At 40.7% G+C, this 15,067-nt stretch overlaps 1 protein-coding gene across 1 annotated transcript; it reads left to right on the top strand.

The window, feature by feature from the left end:
• Positions 1-8,919: 8,919 nt before the first annotated feature.
• On the top strand, positions 8,920-13,677 carry L1TD1 (LINE1 type transposase domain containing 1). Its single transcript, XM_061435545.1, has 2 exons — positions 8,920-9,078; positions 12,098-13,677. The coding sequence occupies exon 2, from the start codon at positions 12,471-12,473 to the stop codon at positions 13,395-13,397; it is 927 nt and encodes a 308-aa protein (XP_061291529.1). The 5' UTR covers positions 8,920-9,078; positions 12,098-12,470; the 3' UTR covers positions 13,398-13,677.
• The last annotated feature ends 1,390 nt before the right edge of the window (positions 13,678-15,067 follow it).

A 15,067-nucleotide genomic window follows, 5' to 3' on the forward strand; every position in this document is an offset into this window, starting at 1 on the left:
TATTATCTCTAGCCCTTGAGGAGGCATGAAAGGTCCTTGACTATGCTTAACGACTACATTTTTATTATTTGGTCTCCTTTGACTGTTTCCCTTTGTTTCTGCATTTTCTCACTTCTCTAATTAAACTCATTTATTGGTGAAAGTTTTCTCATAGACAAAAGGCAGGCCAAGAACTTGGGGAGTGGGCAAAGACCAGAGGATCCTGCTGCATTTCAGTACTTTTAGGGACATCCTTATGCTAACATTTATTCATTGTTTAACTGAAATTCAAAGTCTACTGATTGTCTTGTACTTTATTTACCAAATCTGGCAACTCTACTCAAAAGGTTTTTTCCCCCCTCTTTGGGGGCTCAATTGTTTTCAGAGTGCTGAGGAAGGAAGGGAGCAATTTCAACCAATCAGATCCTCTAGATTGGTTTTAGAGCCCCATCCAACTTACATCAAAAGATTTTTCAATCCTGCCTTTTTTTCAACTTAAATTTTCTGTATCTTGCAACTGAACTATTCCCAAATGTTACTGGACGTGTAACACATTCCTTTAGGTGGGACTCTGTTCATTTGTTACTTTTTCTCTGGTTCTGAACCACGTGCTTCTGTACCCCATGGCCAGGGTTAATGTAGGTCCAAATGGAAAGTGATTTAATGCCTGAGTTCTTGCTTCTGTTTACTTTCCTCAGACATCTTAACTACTTTTCTCAAAGTCAGTTTGTTTTTTTCCCTCCCTTAGCAATCACCACTTCATGTTTACTGAGGAACCCAGTAGCTTGGAGGGAAAGCATGGGCAAAACAGCTGTTCCTGGGCCCAGTGGGAAAAGAGAAGATGTATTGGGAGGAAAGTGAAGTGAAAGTTGCTCAGTTGTGTCTGACTCTTTGCGACCCCATGGACTGTAGCCCACCAGGCTTTTCTGTCCATGAGATTCTCCAGGCAAGAATACTGGAGCGTGTTGCCATTCCCTTCTCCAGGGTATCCTCCCAACCCAGGGACTGAACACAGGTCGTCCACATTGCAGGCGGATTCCTTACTGTCTGAGCCACCAGGGAAGCCCATTGGGAGGAAAAGGTAGGAAGAAATTTCAGGTTTGATGGCAGGCAGAGAGATAGCGAGTTGATTTTGAAGGATTGATGGCCTGGAGTCAGAAGGACTAAAGAGGCTCAAATGGAAGAACTTATAAAAGAAAAAGGAACCAAGAGAAGAGGGTTTAATTCAATAAATGTGACTGAGCAACAAGTTTCAACCCCACTGCCAAGATTCAGAAAAGATCAGAGGGTAAAATGAAAGTTAGGTTTGAAATAGGTTAAGAAAACAGAATTGCCAGTTAGAAATTGCAAAGGATGCTGTAGGTCATACGGTACAGAAGAGACTATGGAAGTCATGGAAGAGGAGAACAAAAGACTGAGGATCTGAAAGTAGCATCCCACATCAGAGTGCCCTGGAAAGGAAACTCAGAGACTGGGGTCTGGTCTCCATTTCTACATAATCGTTAATATGTTGGGCACTTTAGTTAGTACCCTGCCCACCCATTTTCCCCAGGCCTCAATTTTTCCCACTGTGCAATGAAGGCATTGGTCCTTGCTACTCAAAGTGTGGCTCCTGGACCATCAGCATCTCTAGCCTCGAGGAGCTTGTTAGAAGTGCAGAATCTAGACTTCTTCCCAGATCTGCTGAATCAGAATCTCTAGGCGTAGAGTTGAGAACTCTGTTTTAACCAGTGCTCCAGGTGATTATGTAACATTCTGATGTTTGAGAAGTTCCGGCCTTACCAAAGTGCCTTTCATACTTCGATGTGCATCAGAATCAGAAGGTTTGTTAAAATCCAGATTTGGTTCCATAGGTCCAGGGTAGATCTAACACATTCTTAGACAAAGCTGATACTGCTGCTCAGAAGACCACACTTTGAGTAGGAGAGTCTAGAATAATCTCTAAGTTCCTTTTGAATTAAGAAAAATAACAAAGATTTTTTAAAAATAATTTTATTTATTTATTCATTGGCTGGGGTGGGTCTTTATTGCTTCATGGGTTCTCTGTAGGTGCCGAGAGTAGGGCTACTCCCTAGTTGCAGTGCCTGGCCTGCTCATTGTGCTGGCTTCTCTTGGTGTGGAGTGTGGGCCCTAGGGCGCCCAGACTTCAGCAGTTGAGGCATGTGGGCTCAGTGTTTGTGGCTCCTGGGCTCCAGAGTGCAGATTCAGTAGTTGTAGTGCATGGGCTTAGTTGCTCCATGGCATGTGGGATCTTCCCAGATCATGGATTGGACCCATGTCTCCTGCACTGGCAGGTGGATTCTTTACCACTGAGCCACCAGGGAAGCCCAGAAAAAGTTTTAATTAAAGAAAAAATAAGAAATCAAAGGTAAGACTAAATCTATACCAGTGTACACATTCATGTGGACAATAGTATTTATGAGGTCATTTTTCATAGCACTTGTTACATTGACCTAAAAGGAACGAAAGACAAATACAACTTTGTTTCTGTATCTGCTCTATTGGAGGTTGTGTTTATGATTTGAAGATAAGGCTATTTGGTGAAAATCTACTTAGAGAATGACTTCCTGATGATCACTGCCCGCATAGCAGAATGTGTGTAATAGCCTTTCCCCAAACCATGACCTTTGGTGAGTTTGTACTTGTGCAAGACCCACCCAACCCTGAAGTATTTGTATACAGACCCACACAATTTCTTGGTAGCAGCAAATCAGGACAGCTTCCCGAGCCAGGGTAGGCCACAACTGTCTTGGCCTGAGCATCAATCCCAGGCCTGAGGAATCCCAGCCTTCACCACACTTTAACAAGGCAAACCCCAGACTCAGAGTTCAGGCTACGGGAAGTGGCAGGATGCTCCTGGCATGCAGCCCCGGTCCTGAAGATTGACTTGGGAATTTAAGTATACAAATGTCTCTGTCCAGAAACCTGTCATAGTAGAAGCTGGACCTATCTCCTGCTGATGTGGAGGGGTTCAGGGCAAGAGAAAGTGGTCAACTGGTTGTTGGGTGACGAAGATCTATATTCCAGGAACTTATAATACAGGGTAGGATGTGAATAGGGAAAAAGAATGGATTAGAACTTCATTTTATCACTAATGATGATGATGATAAATTTTAAACACTTTACATGTCTGTCTCTTTTTCAAAGCTTCATGTCTGTTATTTAGTACTTAAAGTAACCTTGTGAGCTGTGCTCTATTATTAACTCCATTTTCTGGATGAGAAACACCCAGGAGATGGTAAGGGACAGGGAGGCCCGGCGTACTGCAGTCCATGGGGTCGCAAAGATTCAGACGTGACTTGGCGACTGAACAGAAACAACGACAAAACATAGATGAGGAAACAGAGGTCATAGGTTGGTTAAGAAATTTGCAAAAAGTCATATGGCAATGAAATGCTAAAAGCTTGTAATAAGTCAGAGACTGTAAGTCAGAAGCCACCATGCTTGATGTTTCTTGATGCATAATAGATCATGGGTTAGAATTTATGTAACTTAGTGTGATGTTAGCAGAAAGAATCTGGAAATTTGAAATAGGAATATTTGTTCCTAATATTACTACTGATTCTATGGATGTGGTATGTTTACTGCAAAACTGGCCCCATGTCTTTCCTTCTCTGTAATTCATCATTTGCAATGAAACTTTGCAGCAACTCCCATCAAGAGGTGGCCTCCATGTTTTTCTGCCCTGGCCTTAGACATGCTTTAGTCAATCGAATATGACAAAAGTAAAGCCTGGGCATCAAGAGTCTTTGCATACCTCTGCTCACTTTCTTGGAGCACTAACACCAGGAGACCTAGATAAGACTAACTGGCTGGAGAATGGGAAACACATGGCCTAATCACCTCTATTACCCCAACCTACAACTATCCAGCCATCCGACATAGACTGGTGCCGTTCATGTCATCCAGCCTCCATGACTTGCCGGCGTTCATGGATCAGTCCAGCTAAAATCAACTAAGCAAGACTACCTAGACAACCCATGGCCTTACAAGCATAAATTTAGATGGTTTTTTTAGGGCACTGAATGTGGAGTGGTCTCCTAGGCGGCAATAGACAACAGATACATGATCCAAGGGAAGCCATTTTAACTTAGCAGAATTTTGCCAGAACAACTCAGGTGAGACCACTCTGCAAACATTTCATAAGTCCCTCATCCTTGTCTTGGTAGGATATGCTTTCCCACTCACCTTTGTCGGGAACTTGGAGCCCCCTTTCTTCTCCAGGTTACAGATGCTTGCTATATGGATGCAAAGGCTAATTCTGCAGATCCATCCTAACCTGATATCTATCACATGAAGGTATTGGCAGCCCGCCATGAGGGATCTTGTCTCTACCCCTCACCTTGGCCTCCTGTTCACACCTTGGCTTCTTCTGCTTCTGCCTTCCAGCATATGCTCAGCAAGCCACCAAGGTCTTTAATGTGGTTTCCCTTTTTGAAGCTTTAATTAGTGGCACCTTGGATCTTGATTGCTTCAGGGGTGGCCACTGAGTCTGACTTCCCAAAATGAATAACCCAGAGTGTGTAAAACAGACTCATTCATTAAATTCGAGAAAAGCAGAGAGGTCTTTATTGTAAATAACCAGGAAGATGGTCTATTTTGTTTTGAAATGATCACTTTGGTAGGCAGATGAATGATTGGCTGATGGGAGCTAGTTTGCTTCCTACTGAGGATAAATTTTCTCCACCTAAATTAATGTTAATTTAAATTCTGTGTAGAAGACCATCTAATCTGTTAACTATGATGTAGTTTCCATTAACTGCTGCATGAAGGGATAAAGTTTACTCTGTTTTCTAGAAAGGGAAGAAAAAAGCTCTCAGTTCTGTTGGTAACTGCCTCCCTGAAACTCTGTGCCACATGTGTGTGGTTTAGCTGGCGACCGTGGTGTCTGTATGTATGTGGTCATAGATTTGTTATAACCTCTTGTCTGCCAAGGCAAGACCACCAGTTCCATTTTAATTCTAAGTTAACCTCAGGCTGGAGCCAATCCACGCTGCTTGAACATAAACGCTGACACTCAATCCACTCATCCTTTTGGCCCCACAATTTGTTTTTCTTTTTCTTTTTTTCCTAAGAAAGTTTGAACATTTGTTAGCAATCCAAAACCAACACTTCATATACAAGACATAGTGATTACATAATCCTTTATAGGTTCTTATACTTCCACTGCATTGCAAACTTTGCAGTGGTTTCATAAAAATGTCTCCAATTAAAGAGCAGTTTCTAAATGGCATCTTTGGAGCTAGGACATCAAGTTTTACAGTGGTGATAACTGTAATTCTTTTGAGAAATACAGAATTGACACTTTAAGGGGAGGGCTCTCTCTTTTTTAAAAAAAATTGGGTATAGTTGCTTTACAGTATTGTGCTAGTTTTGCAGTTAAAAGAAACAAAATTGGGTCATTTAGAGGGCTCTCTTTTTAAAGAAAAGCTTCAGACTGGCTTCTGTTCGTGTGTCTCTTGAAATGAGAAACAAAAACTCACAGTATTATCTGGACCCCTGTACTTCCAAATTCTGGTAGTGAAAGGAAAATTGAAGTATCTTTTTTTCTGCATAATTTTAATTTCTAATCAAAGGAAAAGAAGAGTGGAGTCTGTTAGGCTAATTTTCAGAACCACTAGTCACTTAATATCATGCCTATGACTAGATTTTCATCCCTAATTCTTAACTCTGAATTTAAATCTCCTGATTCTTAGGCAATCCAAGCACTTGTGAGCCTGACAAAGAGTTAGAACTTTTTTCCCTAATAATGTTTTGTGGCAAGCTCCCATGGTGGCCTATGTCCATTGGTTCAATTACAAAATTTGGTTGATTTAAATATATTTCTATATTTGGAGTTATCCTCATTCTCTGAGACAACCTGTTCTCTTTCCAGAAACCTCACTCTGTGACTTGTTTGGAGAAGTAACCAGTTAGACACATTGTGAAATTGCCAGGGGTTTCTCTCTTAGTTACTAACCAAGTTTCACAAACATCACATTATCATGAGTTAAAAATAATTTCTATTGGGCTGATGGGAGAGGAATGCCATAGTTAACTGCTAAAAATGATTGGGGTATTATGGGTGACGGGCTTCCTACATGGTGCTAGTGGTAAAGAACCTGATTGTTGCTGGAGACAGAAGAGACACAGGTTTGATCCCTGAATTGGGAAGATCCCTTGGAGAAGAGCATGCCAACCCACATGCCAACCCGATACCCTCCAGTATTCTTGCCTGGAGAATACTATGGACAGAGGAGCCTGGTCGGTTACAGTTCATAGGGTCTCAAAGAGTCGGACACAACTAAAGTTACTTAGCACACACGCATATTATGGGTGACATTAAGAAGGGTGTTAATGTTTCAGCCATTGACATCCAAGTTCCTACTTGTGGAGAGATGAATTCTGTCCTGGCAGGACTCCCCTGAGGGTGGAAGGTTGGATGTCAATGAAAGAGTGAAAGAAATTCTAGCTTTGAACCCATCAGATGATCCGGGTAAGCACTCCAACTCACTTTTAATGCACCAATGATTAATCATCTTATTCTACCTTATCCAAGCCTCAGTTTTATCATCTGTAAAATGGGGATAATAAAGCAGGACTGTGGCAAGGATTATACTGGACCACGCCTAGTAAATTGACTTGACCTCCTTGTTTGCTACCTGCTTCTCAAACTCCATCATGGACTACAGGAGAGGAAGAGAGTGAAAGAAAAAATGAGAGAGAGCATGGAATCCAGAATAAATGTATCATTTGAAGCCCTGGATCCAGCTGTGGTTGAAGGAAGGTACCTTGGAATTTTTAGATACATTCTCTTCTTTGTTTAAGCCGAAGGATTTTGTTACTTGTGATTGCAAGAGTCCTGACATCTAATTCCCTTATTGGTCATTTCTAGAGAGATTCCAGGGCTTCTCTGGTGGCTTAGAGGTAAAGAATCCACCTGCAGTGTGGGAGACCTGGGTTCAATCCCTGGATTGGGAAGATTCCCTGGATTGGGAAGATTCCCTGGAAAAGAGAATGACTACCCATTCCAGTATTCTGTCCTGGAGAATTCCCTGGACCGAGAAGCCTGGCAGGCTACAGTCCATGGGGTTGCAAAGAATCAGACATGACTGAGTGACTTTCACTTTTAGAGAGATTCTTAATACCTTATCTAGAATGTTCTGACATTGTTACTCAAATATAGCTACCTTTCTGAGCCTTAGTTTTCTTGTATATTAACTGAGAACAGTAACACTCACTTCATATTTGGAAAAATAATATACACTCAAAGCATCAGCCCAGATTATTTGTTGACAAGCCCTGCAGGTGATTCTGATTTGGGCTAAAGTTTGAGATCTTCTGTCCTAATCATTACCTTTAAGCTGTAATTCACAAACTAGGTACTTATAGTGCATTAAAGTAATGTGTTCAATCAATGACTTCTGAATATCTGCTAATGTGCCATCACTGTACCTGTAGGTTTTATCATACAAAGCAAAACCAGAGCAATCAAATAAAGACATAAATAAATACAAGATCCCAACTGTCAGATCTGGTAACTTCTGGGAAGGAAAGAAATGTGATACCAGAACTTATGACAAAGGGTGGGAGATAATGGTGGTGTCATAGTCTTTTCTCAGTAAGTGATGGGCGAGGACCTGCAAAAATGATGGTTCTCAACTTGCTGCATGTTGCAGTCATCTGGAGAGCCTTAAGAATGCCACTTCTCAGACTGCATCCCAGACCAATCAAAGCAGAAACTCATGGGGTCAGGGCAGGTATTGGTATTTTTTCAGCTCCCTGGGTGATTCCAACATGCAGCCTAGGTTTGGAACCACTATATTATAGGCTGCATAGAAAATATTTAGGCATCATACAAGAGTGGGAAATGTGATGGTATGCCAAAACCAAGAGGCTTTTATGGAAAAAAAAAATAGAGAAGGCATAAGATGTGTCTATGAATGTGCTCAGTCATTCAGTTGTGTCTGACTCTGTGACTCCGTTGACTGTAGCCCACGGGGCTACTCTGTCCATGGATTTCCCAGGGAAGAATACTGGAGTGGGTTGCCATTTCCTCCTCCAGGGGAATCTTCCCAACTCAGGGATTGAACCCACATCTCCTGCATTGCTAGGCGGGTTGTTTACCACTGAGCCACCAGGAAAGCCCAAACTTAGAGTTACCAAAGGGAAAAGGGGGGAAGGAGGGGCAAATTAGGATTAACAGATGCACAGATATTACTATATATAAAATAAATAACAAGTACCTACTGTATAGCACAGGACATTGTATTCAATATCCTATAATAAATTATAGTGAAAAGAATATATATATGAATCACTTTGATGTGCACCAGAAACTAACATGCTCAGTTGCTAAGTTGTGTCTGACTCTTCTGTGAGCCATGGACTGTAGACTGCCAGGCTCCTCTGTCCATGAGATTTCCAGCAAGAGTACTGGAGTGACTTGCCATTTCCTTCTCCAGAGGATCTTCCCTACCCAGGCATCAAACCCACGTCTCCTGCATTGACAAATAGGTTCTTTACTCCCAAGACACCAAGAAGTGGTCAGAAATTAACACACTATTCTAAATCAGCTATACTTCAATTTAAAAAAATTAAAAACAAAAAGAAGATATGGTTTCTTTCCGGCCTCTTGCCTGGGCTTATGTGTTGCTTCAACCAGTAGAAAGCAGAGGATTTGATGATATGCCATAAGTCCTGGTCTCAAGAAGTCTCATGTGATCTTATTCTCTAGCTCAGCTAGCTCAATAGAGAATGAGAGACATTCATGGCTCAAACATCCCCATTACCTCAGCCAGCAGTCAGTCAATACCCTTAGACTCAGAGCTACCTAAGTGACCTATGGTGATCAAAGACACATGGTAGAGCTCAGCCAAGACAAGAAGAAGCATCTGGCTGACCCAGCCTCAACTCCTGAGCTGTAGAATCATAAGCTAAATAAGTGGATATATTGGGGAGGAGCCAAGATGGCAGAGGAGTAGGACGGGGAGAACACTTTCTCCCCCACAAATTCATCAAAAGAGCATTTAAACGTCGAGTAAATTCCACAAAACAACTTCTGAATGCCGGCAGAGGACATCAGGCACCCAGAAAAGCAACCCAACTCTTCGAAAGGAGGTAGGAAAAAATATTAAAAACAAAAAAAAAAGAGACAAAGAGGGAGGGACGGAGTTCCGTCCCGGGAAGGGAATCTTAAAAAGAGAGGTTTCCAAACATCAGGAAACCTTCTCACTGCCGAATCTGTGCCGAGCTTTGGAAGCACAGAGGGCAACATAACAGGGAGAAAAAATAAATACACAATTTAAAACTCGCAGATTGCGAGCCCTACGGTAACTCCCCCAGCAGAGAAGCAGCGCAGACGCCTGCATCCGCCATTAGCGAATCAGGGCTGGGCAGGGAGGCGCGGCGTGGGCTGCATCGCTGAGAGTAAGAATCTGGCCTGAATACCCTGAGCGCTATCTGAGCGAAATAATTTGGGCTAGCAAACCAGACTGTGGGATACCTACCACGCGAAAAGCCAGCCCTAACCTAAGACCACCAGGCCCGCGCACGGAACAAAGGACTGAACAGAGATAGCCGGCTGCAGATCTTCCCCCTCCGGTGACAGGCAGCCAGAGCCGGAAGGGGGCAATCGCAGCCCCAGAGAGACATTATCTATAAAATTGTAAGCAGGCTTCTTTGCTAACTAAAACTTCTTGGGGGTCTGGACGGTCAACATCTGCCTGAGAAGGTGCGCCGGTTTTACATCCAGATAACCGAGTGGCGGGGAGGCGATAAGTCGCAGCATTGGCGCTCGCCTGGGAAGAGCAAATTGGCGCTCGGACCTGGGAAGAGTACAAAACGCAGGCCCAACTGAGTCTGCGCCTCTGAGGACTACCCGAGTGCCTGAACCTGAGCGGCTTGGACCTGGGAGGTGCATGCAGCCCAGGGCCAGCCTCGGATTGTTCCCGGCGGAACAACCTAGAGTCCGAGCAGTGTGGACAGGGAGGCTACACGCGCCGTGAGCGGGGGGCAGACCCAGGGTGGCTGAGGCACTGCGAGCCCACGCCAGTGTTATTTGTTTGCACCCTCCCTCCCTCCCTCCCCACAGCGCGACTGAACAAGTAAGCCTAAAAAAAAAAAAAAAAAAAGTGTCCTCCACCGTGCCCTTTGAGTCAGGGCGGAAACCAGATACTGAAGAGACTAGCAAACAGAAGAAGATATAACAGAGGGAAACGCCTTGGAAGCTACAGGCAATAGATCAAAACCCTGTGGTTACTACGGACTACATAGGAAGGGGCCTATAGATCTTGAGAAATATAAATCAGACCAAGGAACTAGCCAAAAATGAACTGAACCCACAACACCCACAAAAAAAGAAACAAAAAAGTCCTAGATATATTTTTATTATTTTTACGATCATTCTTTCTTTTTTTTTTTTAATTAAAAAAAAAAATTTAAGTCCTCTATTGTTCCTTTAATTTTCACTTTTATAACCTATTACTTTGCAAAAAAAAAAAAAAAAAAGACCCTATTTTTTTCTTCTTCAGCAAACTTCATATGTATATATTTTATAATTTTTTGACCTTGTTGTTTTTTTTTTTGTTGTTGTTGGTTTTTGTTTTTTTCTGCTTTTCTTTAACATTGTATTTTTGAAATTCCAAACTCTACTCTAGATTTTTAATTTTCGCTTTTTGGTATATGTTATCAATTTTGTACCTATAGTTTTTTTTTATATAATTTCTGTGATTTTTTTTTTTTCTTCTTCTTCTCTGTTTCTTTCTCTTCTTCTTTTATATAACATTGTATATCTGAAATTCCAAACTTTACTCTAGATTTTCAATTTATGCTTTTTGGTATTTGATATCAATTTTGTACCTGTATTTTCTTTATAATTTTTGTGACATTGTTCGTATTTGTTTGTTTGTTTTCTCTCTTTATTTTTCTTCTTCTTTTTTTTTTTAAGATTGTATTTTTGAAATTCCAAACTCTACTCCAGATTTTTAATTTTTGCTTTCTGGTATTAGTTATCAATTTTGTACCTGTACTTTCTTTATAATTTTCGCGACCTTGTTTGTTTTTGTTTGTTCATTTTTTCTCTCTTTCTTTTCCTTCTTCTTTTCTTTAACATCGTATTTTTGAAATTCCAAACTATACTCTAGATTTTCAATTTTCGCTCTCTGGTATTAGTTATCAATTTTGTACCTGTACTTTCTTTATAATTTTCGCGACCTTGTTTGTTTTTGTTTGTTCGTTCTTTCTCTCTTTCTTTTCCTTCTTCTTTTCCTTAACATCGTATTTTTGAAATTCCAAACTCTACTATAGATTTTTAATTTTCGCTCTCTGGTATTAGTTATCAATTTTGTACCTGTACTTTCTTTATAATTTTCACGACCTTGTTTGTTTTTGTTTGTTCGTTCTTTCTCTCTTTCTTTTCCTTCTTCTTTTCTTTAACATCGTATTTTTGAAATTCCAAACTCTACTCTAGATTTTTAATTTTTGCTTTTATGTATTTGTTACCAATTTTGTACCTTTAAGGACCCAATCTTCAGGACCCATTTTTCACTAGGGAGTGAGATTACTGGCTTGACTGCTCTCTCTCCCTTTGGACCCTCCTTTTTCTCCACCAGGTCGCCTGTGTCTCCTCCCTAACCCCTCTCTACTCTACCCAACTCTGTGAATTTCTGAGTGTTCCAGACGGTGGAGAACACTTAGGGAACTGATTACTGGCTGGATCTGTCTCCCTCCTTTTCATTCCCCCCTTTTATCCTTCTGGCCACCTTTGTTACCTTCCTCCTTCTTCTCTTCTCTGTATAACCCCGTGAACATCTCTGAGTGGTCCAGTAGTGGAGTGCACATAAGGAAGTGACTACTGGCTAGCCCACTCTCTCCACTATTGATTCACCTCATCTCATTTGGGTCACCTCTAACTCCCTCCTCCCTCTTCTCTTCTCCATGTAACCCTGTGAACCTCTCTGAGTGACCCTCACTGTAGAGAAACTTATCATCTTTAATGTAGATGTTTTATCAATGGTGCTGTATAGAAGGAGAAGTTTTGAAACTACTGTAAAAATAAGACCGATAATCGGAAGCAGGAGACTTAAGTCCAAACCCTGACTCCAGGGAACTCCTGACTCCAAGGAACATTCATTGACAGGAGCTCATCAAATGCCTCCATACCGACACTGAAACCAAGCACCACACAAGGGCCAATAAGTTCCAGGGCAAGATATACCAAGCAAATTCTCCAGCAACAAAGGAACACAGTCCTGAGCTTCAAGATACAGGCTGCCCAAAGTCACCCCAAAACTATAGACATCTCATAACTCATTACTGGACATTTCATTGCACTCCAGAGAGAAGAAATACAGCTCCACCCACCAGAACACCGACACAAGCTTCCCTAACCAGGAAACCTTGACAAGCCACCTGTACAAACCCACACACAGTGAGGAAACGCCATAATAAAGAGAACTCCACAAACTGCCAGAATACAGAAAGGACACCCCAAACTCAGCAATTTAAACAAGATGAAGAGACAGAGGAATACTCAGCAGATAAAGGAACAGGATAAATGCCCACCAAACCAAACAAAAGAGGAAGAGATAGGGAATCTACCTGATAAAGAATTCCGAATAATGATAGTGAAATTGATCCAAAATCTTGAAACTAAAATGGAATCACAGATAAATAGCCTGGAGACAAGGATTGAGAAGATGCAAGAAAGGTTTAACAAGGACCTAGAAGAAATAAAAAAGAGTCAATATATAATGAATAATGCAATAAGTGAAATTAAAAACACTCTGGAGGCAACAAATAGTAGAATAACAGAGGCAGAAGACAGGATTAGTGAATTAGAAGATAGAATGGTAGAAATAAATGAATCAGAGAGGATAAAAGAAAAACGAATTAAAAGAAATGAGGACAATCTCAGAGACCTCCAGGACAATATTAAACGCTACAACATTCGAATCATAGGGGTTCCAGAAGAAGAAGACAAAAAGAAAGACCATGAGAAAATACTTGAGGAAATAATAGTGGAAAACTTCCCTAAAATGGGGAAGGAAATAATCACCCAAGTCCAAGAAACCCAGAGAGTACCAAACAGGATAAACCCAAGGAGAAACACCCCAAGACACATATTAATCAAATTAACAAAGATCAAACACAAAGAACAAATATTAAAAGCAGCAAGGGAAAAACAACAAATAACACACAAGGGAATTCCCATAAGGATAACAGCTGATCTTTCAATAGAAACTCTTCAAGCCAGGAGGGAATGGCAAGACATACTTAAAATGATGAAAGAAAATAACCTACAGCCCAGATTATTGTACCCAGCAAGGATCTCATTCAAGTATGAAGGAGAAATCAAAAGCTTTTCAGACAAGCAAAAGCTGAGAGAATTCTGCACCACCAAACCAGCTCTCCAACAAATACTAAAGGATATTCTCTAGACAGGAAACACAAAAACGGTGTATAAACTCGAACCCAAAACAATAAAGTAAATGGCAACGGGAACATACTTATCAGTAATTACCTTAAATGTAAATGGGTTGAATGCCCCAACCAAAAGACAAAGACTGGCTGAATGGATACAAAAACAAGACCCCTACATATGTTGTCTACAAGAGACCCACCTCAAAACAGGGGACACATACAGACTGAAAGTGAAGGGCTGGAAAAAGATTTTCCATGCAAATAGGGACCAAAAGAAAGCAGGAGTAGCAATACTCATATCAGATAAAATAGACTTTAAAACAAAGGCGGTGAAAAGAGACAAAGAAGGTCACTACATAATGATCAAAGGATCAATCCAAGAAGAAGATATAACAATTATAAACATATATGCACCCAACACGGGAGCACCACAGTACGTAAGACAAATGCTAACAAGTATGAAAGGAGAAATTAACAATAACACAATAATAGTGGGAGACTTTAATACCCCACTTACACCTATGGATAGATCAACTAAACAGAAAATTAACAAGGAAACACAAACTTTAAACGATACAATAGACCAATTAGACCTAATTGATATCTATAGGTCATTTCATCCCAAAACAATGAATTTCACCTTTTTCTCAAGCGCACATGGAACCTTCTCCAGGATAGATCACATCCTGGGCCATAAAGCTAGCCTTGGTAAATTCAAAAAAATAGAAATCATTCCAAGCATTTTTTCTGACCACAATGCAGTAAGATTAGATCTCAATTACAGGAGAAAAACTATTAAAAATTCCAACATATGGAGGCTGAACAACACGCTGCTGAATAACCAACAAATCACAGAAGAAATCAAAAAAGAAATCAAAATTTGCATAGAAACGAATGAAAATGAAAACACAACAACCCAAAACCTGTGGGACACGGTAAAAGCAGTCCTAAGGGGAAAGTTCATAGCAATACAGGCACACCTCAAGAAACAAGAAAAAAGTCAAATAAATAACCTAACTCTACACCTAAAGCAACTAGAAAAGGAAGAAATGAAGAACCCCAGGGTTAGTAGAAGGAAAGAAATCTTAAAAATTAGAGCAGAAATAAATGCAAAAGAAACAAAAGAGACCATAGCAAAAATCAACAAAACCAAAAGCTGGTTCTTTGAAAGGATAAATAAAATTGACAAACCATTAGCCAGACTCATCAAGAAACAAAGGGAGAAAAATCAAATCAACAAAATTAGAAACGAAAATGGAGAGATCACAACAGACAACACAGAAATACAAAGGATCATAAGAGACTACTATCAACAATTATATGCCAATAAAATGGACAACGTGGAAGAAATGGACAAATTCTTAGAAAAGTACAACTTTCCAAAACTGGACCAGGAAGAAATAGAAAATCTTAACAGACCCATCACAAGCATGGAAATTGAAACTGTAATCAAAAATCTTCCAGCAAACAAAAGCCCCGGTCCAGATGGCTTCACAGCTGAATTCTACCAAAAATTTAGAGAAGAGCTAACACCTATCCTGCTCAAACTCTTCCAGAAAATTGCAGAGGAAGGTAAACTTCCAAACTCATTCTATGAGGCCACCATCACCCTAATACCAAAACCTGACAAAGATCCCACAAAAAAAGAAAACTACAGGCCAATATCACTGATGAACATAGATGCAAA

The sequence above is a fragment of the Bos javanicus genome, chromosome 13 (assembly GCF_032452875.1).
Source record: "Bos javanicus breed banteng chromosome 13, ARS-OSU_banteng_1.0, whole genome shotgun sequence".
In the NCBI taxonomy this organism is placed as follows: domain Eukaryota; kingdom Metazoa; phylum Chordata; class Mammalia; order Artiodactyla; family Bovidae; genus Bos; species Bos javanicus.

Bases quoted from the DNA above. Each gene is read 5' to 3' on its own strand.
- L1TD1 (XM_061435545.1), top strand. From the start codon at position 12,471: ATGAAGAGACAGAGGAATACTCAGCAGATAAAGGAACAGGATAAATGC.